Below are 9,160 nucleotides of genomic sequence, written 5' to 3'. Positions count from 1 at the left end.
GGCAGGTTTGTTTTTTACTCTTCTCTTCTGTCTTTTGTTCTGTGTGTACCATGAATATCGCTATCAATTAGAGAAAAATTTGTAGTTTTAGAATCAGTAGTTCTTTGGCTGCTGTTTCTGAATTCTCAGTATGTTGGAGAAGCAGGTTTCTGCTAATCTCTATATATTTATGATTATAAATGGCTTTACCGAAAAGGTTTTTTCATACTGAGCTACCCGGCATAATTGTTAATTATTAATTTTATTACTAATTGACGATTCCCTGCCCTGTATATCTATATCTATATCTATATATATATATATATATATATATATATAAACACACACACACACACAGTTGTCTCTCAGCTTTACTGGTAGATTAGTTCTGCGAGTTATTGTGTAAGTCGAAATTGTTTCAACAGAAGCAAATGTGTTTTTAATATCACTAATAAAAAACAACAATATTTGAACAGTCCTTTATTGAAATGGGTATAATAAATATGATTATGGCGTGTGTGTATGTGGACATACATATATATGCATGAGTATGTGTGTGTATACATATATATATATATTATACACGTGTGTGTGGGTAGGACCCTTTAGGTGAATGGCCCTGCTCAATACATAGGAAGTGTAGATGCAGAAATCCCAGTGCAAGCTATGGACACACAAGAAGTGCAGTGGAATAGTCAAACAGGCCATTCAACAAAACCACTCAGTCCAAATGATGATCTCAATGTTGTCACAGAAACAAATATATATCAGGATTAATTAATTGCTTTCATCCTGAGCCAATATAAATAATTATAGATACAACAACCACAGAGTGATTAATGTAATTAGTTTACACACTAATTAATTAATTAATCAGATGTTCAAGATGTGATTGATAATAAAAGAAGGTGCTTGCTTGGGAAGACATGTATGAAGGCAAGGATGCAGCAATGGTGATGTGGATATGTTATTACTATGGTTACTGTGAAAGTCTGAGATGTTAATTGAAACAGGTGGCAACAAGTTGTGATGGTGGTGGTGGTAGTGTTAATAAAATGTAGGGGTCCCAATGTGGACAAAGAATGGTAATGTTATTATATATTAGATATTGCTTATTGATGTAGTCTGGAGACAATGAAGGAGAGAGGGGATGGGGGTAGCAGAAATTGTGACAAAGCTAGATCTTTGAATTCCAAGAACAATATACTGTACCTACATGTAATACCTATGCACTGTACATATTCAAGGTATCTATATGCTGTATTCACAAAGACACCTATATATTGTACCTACATAAGGAACCTGTACTGACATAAAGTGCCTATATATATATTAAATTCTTAAGGTACATAATCGCTGTTCCTACATAACATAATCATCGTCATCATCATCATCATTTAATGTCTGCTTTTCCATACTTGCATAGATTAGAAGGAATTTTGTTGAAGCAGATTTTTTCCAAGGGTTGAATGCCTTTCCTGTTGCCATTTTACTTACAACAGGTTCCCTTGAAACAGTAACATTTAGATATATTTGTCTTACCTATGAGCTCCTTGCAGGCTGTTAGCCTTAAAGGGTCATCCTGCATTGGTTTGTTGTCATTCGGGTTACATATAGAGTTTAGTGATTTGGACACTGCTGCTTCTATGCTATAGTGACCTTTACGTCCAATATTCTGCAACCAGCGGTCAAGTTCTTCAAAACAATGAAAAGTTATTGTTTAGTGTTAATTTTCAGATGGTTCTATGCGTATGTATATTACAAACTGTGTACACACACATACATTCACTCTTCTATATGAATCATAACACAGGATTCCCACCTTGTCTACAAACGTCCCACAAAAAACAGAGAAATATACACTGACACTAGTACTTGCATATTAACTCTAACAGCAGCACAACCACATATACAAACTAATTCTTTCACACACATACATAGGTTCTAACATATATATTTATATACTCCTAAAGTAACACCAGTATACACATATATATATTATACATGCTAACACACATTGTAATCCTTAGATATAATTGCATCATCACATCAGTAGTTTGGAGAGGTGTAGATGGCTGGAAAGTAGAGATACATTGGTGGTTAGCTGAGATTATAATGAGGGCATGATTTTCAGTTGAATTATTTTATGTTCCATCCACATTAGTTGCTGGTTTTTGCTTATATATTCACACTACATACATACAAACAACTTATTCAAAGTTACTTCTTCTTCATTCCACTTTATCACTACCATGTACACACAGTTTGTAAATGTGAAAATTCCTATAATTACTTTATTCTAATTAATCAAATAGTTTTTGAAAGTGTCTTTTCCACCAACCTCAGATAATGCACTCCAGAGCTAGTTCTTATTTTCACAAAGCACTTCAATGTCTTTTAAATGTCATTTATGTCAACATACACACATATTTACAAACACATACAGCTTATGTTTTATCCAAGACTCATCACCAATCAAAGTTTCAGCTCACCTTTAATTGTGAATTGGCAAATTTCACAGAATGTACCTGGAAAAATATTTTAAAATGCAATGAGAAGTAAAACAGTTATTAATCAATTTTGGAATTCAATAAACTTATCAAAGTTTCTAATAAATAGTGATTGACTAGTCTTACAGAGAGAGAGAGAGAGTGGTAGTCTTTGACTGCTGGACAAAATGTTGCTTCAGCTATGTAGATAGTAGGAGAGGTCATATGCGGACACTCAGCAGAATAACACGGTATGGCTGTAAAGGGAGTAAACCTTGATAAACTTAAAGGAAATTGATGAGACATGAAAGGATAGGGTTACTGTAAAAAAAAAAAAAAAAGTGGGGTTGTTGAAGTTAGAGTATGAACTAAAAAAAAAAAGGTGTCATTGTTTTAATAAGTTTCTGTTCGAAAGAATTTGCATTGTTCATCAAGTTTACATATACTCCAATTATGATCCGAAAATCTGTGATTGAGAAGGAATAGATCCTCAGAAATAATTATTGAGAGAGAAAAAAAATGTCTTATTTGAATTCCTAAGTTTCTCTCCCTGTGTCTTTGCCTTGAAGGGTTTTGTTGAGTAAATCAACCCCAGGGCTTATTTTTCAAGTTGCTCTGTTTACATCTCCCATCATTTAATGGTTCAGTAGTAGGAAAAGAAACAGACACGCATGATGGGCTTCCAAGTTTTCATAACCAAATTTCATTGATCAGCCTAGGGCTATAGCAAAAGATACCTGTCCAGGTATCACACAGCAAGATTGAACCCGAAACCATGTGGTTGTGAAGCAAACTTCTGAACCACACAGCCATGCCAGCACCTACGTATGTATAAAAACTACAAAACGCACTAACTATATAGACAACACACAATTAAGTAAACTAACTAGACGACATACTCTTAACTATAAATAAATTAACTGCTAATTTTTCAATTTAAAATGTACATTAGACATTATAAGAACTGGTTAGTTTCTCATTCCTGATTCAAGCTGGTGCTTATAATGTCTATAATATCACACAATTACTTGTTTTAACTATATAAAATACACAACACTCAGAGCCGATCACTAATTAAAATCAACAAAACTTACTTGACTTGTTGACAGACTTCACATCATCAGTATCAGCTATGGCCTGGACACAACACACAACAGTTAAAATGGTGAAACACGTCTTAATATCCATCATACTAACACTGTATCTCTATTTACCTTACACTGTACACACCCTCGTGCAGAGTGGTGTCGTTCCTTTGCAGTATAGTGTGGTATGACTGTGGTCTGTTATAGTAGAGATCAATGTTACTTTGTGTTGAAATGGTGTAGAGTGTTGTAATATGAAACAGTTCACTACATTACCTATTTAACTGATATCTTCTTCGCCGGATAACCATCAGGAAATGACCACATAGCCTAACTGTTATTCATTCTATTTCATTATTGTAAATTAACTATGTAGCTGACCGGGCTGTGTAACTACATACGAGTGTACACGTCTGTAACTGTGTGTGTGAGTTTAATTAGGAATATATGTACGAATGTATATGTTTGTACATGTCTGGATGTGTGTGCATATTGCTAAAGTGTACAAGTAAGTAGAGGCGTGGAAATAAATACTATGTGCCTGTATTGTGTGTGCATACACGCACACAGACACACATACATAGACATAAATAGACAGATTGATATGTATGTAAAATTGTATATCTATTTAACTATCTGTATGTAAGTGTGTGCGTTTGATGGATTTCTTTTGTGTGTATATGTGTGGTTTAAAAAGTACAGTTTAACTCGCACACTTGTGTGTGTCTGAATCAGTAATAGTTTCAGCCCGGGGGTGAGGGGAGGGAAAAAACCCTAAGATTGTTGTTGCTGTCAATGTTGTGTGTTATAGTTGCGTATGTTGCCATTGCTTATTGTTGTCAATAAACAATGTATGCATTGTACAAAAAAAAAAGAGAAAAAAAACAAGAGACACCTTGACTATAATTAACTAATTAGTGCAACAATATCAGGTAGAGTCTCCACCACAACCACACTACTTTCAACAGCCCTACACAGAGCCATGTCATCTCGAGTCTGGACCAGTTCCATATTACAATAGAACATCTTTCTAGACTTAGTTAATCTGATAGACTTAACTCGCTACTTTCATATATCACTGCTTCGTTTCCTTTTGTCCTTTCTTTTGATCTCATTTAACCTACCTGTAAGAGTTTGGTTATTTCATTTGTTACTCACGGAGTAACCATCTCCCCTCTTGTCATTATCTCCATGACGACCATTCACTTCATATGGTTAAACAATTGTTCGTTTGCAATGAGTAACTTAAAGTAAGGCGGTGGGAAGATGATAATATCAGTAATCCTTCACTTTTATCACAAAGTGATAATTTCCCTATTCTTTACCTTAACGAAAAAAGAAAAAAAAAAAGAGGAAGATAAAAGTTCAAAATGGGGATCTTTTCTGTTTGGTTACCAAGATTTCAAAAATCAAAGTTTATTGAAAATTTTAAAATTTAGTACATTAATGTAATTTTCCAAGCCGAATTGCTGGAGATACCGTGTTTCCCCGAAAATAAGACCTACTCCGAAAATAAGCTCTACCATGATTTTTCAGGATGTTTTTAATATAAGCCCTACTCCGAAAATAAGACCTTGTTAGCATGACCCTGTGATGTTTGCAAAATAAACCAAATACCGCAGCTTGGCTAAAGTCTGCGCTAAGTGCGCATGTAAGGGATTGACTCCTTTGTACCCTAGGCAAGATGAGAGCAAAAAGAGTTATTCTGTGGAGTACAAGAAAGGAATTGTGAAAGAGTCACATAACAAGAATCTTACAGTTTTCTTTAAGGAGAAGATGTTGGATCTCCGAATGGTTCGAAAATGGCTAGCAGAGTACGATAACCTCAGCAGACAGGTGGATGAGGCAAGTGCTAAGAAGTGCAAGTGTGGATCAGGTCGACAACCGTTATTTTCGGAGCTGGAAGATATCACCTCGGGATGGATTGTTGACAGAAGAACAAAGGCTTTAGTTGTACGCAGGGCTGATATTCAAGAAGGGGATTTTATATTACAACGACTGTGATAGTTGGGGAAGGGTACAAAAGAGTCATAATCCTAGTTTTATTATCATTATTTTTAATTCAAAGGTAGTGAGCTGGCAGAATCATTAGAGCAACCGAAAAAATGCCTTGCGACATTTGCTCCCGTTCAGAATTCAAATCACATTGAGATCAACTTTTCCTTTCATCTCTCCGAGATCAATAAAATAAAGTACCAAGTTATGGTATCAACTACTCTAAAACATATTTAGAACTCTATTTCAGAAAATTATCTCCGTTCTCATTGAGCATACAAGAGACAAATTCAGGTAGGGTAAAATGAGTAAGACAAAGTAAGGTAAATTTGCTTCTTCAATTCTTTAGAATTACATTTGAAAAAAAGGCCCATACACATCAGTATCGATCCTTAGACATCAGAACAACCAGAAATGCAACAAAAAATTGTGAATATTTGGGTCAAATGAAAGAGGACATTGGAAAACTGATACGATATGAAATTAACGAAACTCAACTAAATCTAAAAACTCAGCATAAAATATTATGTAGAGCATATTCACGATCTGCTAGGGTGACTCTCTTCCCAACATATTTACGCACCATACCGTTAAAGAAAACATTACTGAAATTAGTCGTTACTCACTTTTTCCCAATTTAAACATTTGTTTTGAAAATTGAAAATTATCAAATTAGACATTAGTGCGGAAAAAATTTGACTTGGAATCCGACAGAGAAAGGAATTTTGATTGTTAAGCACTAAACATCATCCAGATATTTTATTAGCAACCTCAATTATAATCGGGTTCAAAGTTAAAAATTTTCTTTAATAAAGAAGTACTTGTCGTCTGACTATGTTTCAAACCCTCTCATCTTCAACAACAACAACAACTATGCTGACCAATTTTTGGTCCAAAAGATGACGCAAGAGTACAAAATGATGATGCAATATTTGCAACGTAATGATTTTAAACAAGTAGGGAGAAGATAAAAATCAGCAATTACTTATTTTGCCCCACTCTATGATTATCATATCCCAGTTTATTAATTTTGCATAAAATAAACCAAATACATTTTACATGGTACTAATTATTAACAATTCGTTTACTTTCACTTTCCTTCAGTGCTAGTTGTTTCATTTTGTCCGCCATATTATATTCGAAAAATTGAAGGTGGTTAACGATAATTTAAAATAATTAATTGTTAATTAAACAGGGATTGATCACCTAACACATTTTTATATTTTAAAACAAAGTCTTAACACAGAGACGACATGACTTGAGAGAAAGAGAACAAGTTTTAGGAACAAAATGAAATCATTCTTTAAATTCTTCGAAATTATTTTCTTCTCATTATCAACAATACAGAAAAAAAGAAGAATAGTTTTACTTGGGTCAGATTCTTTCCAGTTATCGTAGACTTAATCAGATGAGAGATACACTTCCCCCTGGATATGACGTTGATCTAATACATGTAACTTTTCTCCATAGAAGAATTGAATTTTGCTCTGGAAGTCAATAGTTCACCTATGAGGTCCAGTGCTGAGAAAGGTAAGCGTCTACAAGTTTGTACGATGCAGTGCAAGTGATGTAATACGAATTAACGAGCTCCCGGCTGTATGTCCAGTAACTTTGAACAACTTGAACCATCGCTGTTCACTGCCTTCGAGTAACTTTTAAAGTAATAGGTGATTTATATTACCAAGATGCTACTTTGTAATTTACTAAACAAATAATATCGGTTTGCTATCCTGTCGTTTGCTTTCTGCACAAAGTTACAGGAATTTTGAAAAAATAGATAAAAATTTCAAATTTAAACAACGAAAACAAAATGTTATGACGTCATCGCGCCGTGTTAAATGTCAACGCCGAGTGAAAAACCATCGAAAAATTGGCCGTTAGAATCTTTCCTGTAACGAATGACTTTAAGCAGCGACTAAACAATTGATGTTTAGAAATGTTTTCTTCTAAAATTGAAACTTAACCTATTTTGGAGGGTTTTTTTGAGATTTATTTTTAATTTTTTTTTTTATTACCTATCAAGTGATTTAAAGACAATGGTTACCGTTTTCATACTTTATTTTATAATTTGCATCTCCTTTAACAAAGGTTAGTATTATAATGCAATTTTAAAACTCTTCTTAATTGTTCCTTTTGGCTTTAGACTACAACCACCTCATCACCACAAAATATCAAACACATTGGGTTTTTTGTACACAACTGTTTGCGTAGATCCATGTGTATATACGTGTTTGTGTAAATAAATGTTTATGTGTAAATATGGATATATATGCATCTAATAACATATATTAATTCACTTGGCAAAGAGTACAACAGGTTAAGTGCAGTTATTCCCGTAGCATATCTGCAGTTGGGGCACCTGAATTTTTTCGTCAATCTTCTCTGCCCTTTCTGTACTTGAGCCCTGTTCATCGACCATTCTGCTGTATTTGGACGAAAGACGCGGCCGTTATTAACCCAGACCCCGACTACGTCAGTATAGAATTAAATATTGGTGTAACTTTCGTTGAAGTGTTTCATTAGTTTTGGTAATCCTGGTGACGCCCATCTCCACTAGATACGGGTGCCTTTGGTTATCAAGGAACACCTTTGACAATTTTTTTTTTAAACCGATGTAAATATATTTATATAGTATATATGTTGTTGCTCGATCTTGTAGAGAGCATACAAGAATATGAAATATAAACTATTAAAGTTTCATACTTTGACATTTCTTTGGCTACCTTAAGATTAGTAAATGGCGCTCACAGGGAAAGAAAAAGGGCAAGAAATTGGGTGGGGCGTTTTTCATTCATTTTTATTAATTTCTTTTTTAAGTACTTATGTCTTTTCGTACAAGAGAGATTACGAGTCTGAAAGTTTTTTTCCTCCCCAGATTTCTGTCTTTTACATCTTTACTTTCAATTCTGTTCCCTTTTCTTTCCGTCTAGTAACTCTTCCAAATATAGATTTAATGAGTTCGAGTTCTGAAATTATAGTTTGATGTATTCTGGCCATGTTTGGCGTAAATTATCCAGCAGTCCTCATTGCTAGGTTTTTGAGCTTCTTATGTAAAGTGTTGTCCGACTTTAACCACAAGTGCTCTATAGGATTCATGTAGGTGGAGTGGCTTAACAAAAGAATGTCTTTTAATTCTTTTTTTTTTTTTTCCTGCAGTATGACTTTTATTTATTTAATTTGAAAACATTGGTTTAAGTTTGTCTTCAAGGATAGAAACATATTTTCTGAAATAATGTTGGCAACACTTTCACGCATGCCTCATCGCTCACAATTCCAAGTAGCTTCCAAAACCGGCATACTTACACAAGTGTGCCCTCCCTTGCTTTGTTTCCTCACAACTTTCAGAAAATAGCCATTTTCTACAGATAGCTTTTAAATGGTGCAGATTGCCATAATTTTGAATTTGATGTGGAAAAAAAAATTTGCAGGCGCAAACGTATACATGCTGATACATCTCATATTTACAAAATGAAACTTGAAATTTCGAAAGAAGTTACATGATGTGTCAATATGTATATGTGCGCGCCCACCGTTCTTTTTTTTTAATGTAAAGTTCCAATATAATCGTAATCTACACCATCTGAGAGGTATTTATAGAAATTTTCATAAAAA

The 9,160-nt window shown here is 34.1% G+C and overlaps 2 protein-coding genes across 4 annotated transcripts in view; one reads left to right on the top strand and one right to left on the bottom strand.

Moving 5' to 3' along the window:
* The window catches only part of LOC106881106 (uncharacterized), a 9,958-nt gene extending 5,675 nt beyond the window's left edge, over nucleotides 1-4,283 (bottom strand). The window contains exons 1-3 of the mRNA XM_014931339.2: nucleotides 3,563-4,283; nucleotides 2,472-2,507; nucleotides 1,522-1,674 (exon numbers count right to left, since the gene is read on the bottom strand). Of these exons, the coding sequence (XP_014786825.1) occupies nucleotides 1,522-1,674; nucleotides 2,472-2,507; nucleotides 3,563-3,659 (286 nt within the window). The 5' untranslated portion in view covers nucleotides 3,660-4,283. The remainder of the gene's footprint in view (nucleotides 1-1,521; nucleotides 1,675-2,471; nucleotides 2,508-3,562) is intronic.
* A 2,819-nt stretch (nucleotides 4,284-7,102) lies between these two features.
* The window catches only part of LOC106881103 (myosin-9), a 28,291-nt gene continuing 26,233 nt past the window's right edge, over nucleotides 7,103-9,160 (top strand). The window contains exon 1 of one of the 3 annotated variants that reach the window (XM_014931335.2): nucleotides 7,103-7,636. In XM_014931335.2, the coding sequence (XP_014786821.1) occupies nucleotides 7,585-7,636 (52 nt within the window). In that variant the 5' untranslated portion in view covers nucleotides 7,103-7,584. The remainder of the gene's footprint in view (nucleotides 7,637-9,160) is intronic. The other 2 variants (XM_014931336.2, XM_014931334.2) reach the window with 2 other exon arrangements.

This window comes from Octopus bimaculoides, chromosome 5 (genome assembly GCF_001194135.2).
Source record: "Octopus bimaculoides isolate UCB-OBI-ISO-001 chromosome 5, ASM119413v2, whole genome shotgun sequence".
Lineage (NCBI taxonomy): Eukaryota > Metazoa > Mollusca > Cephalopoda > Octopoda > Octopodidae > Octopus > Octopus bimaculoides.
Note: the sequence above shows the minus strand (reverse complement) of the source record. Positions and strands in the feature narration are given on the sequence as shown.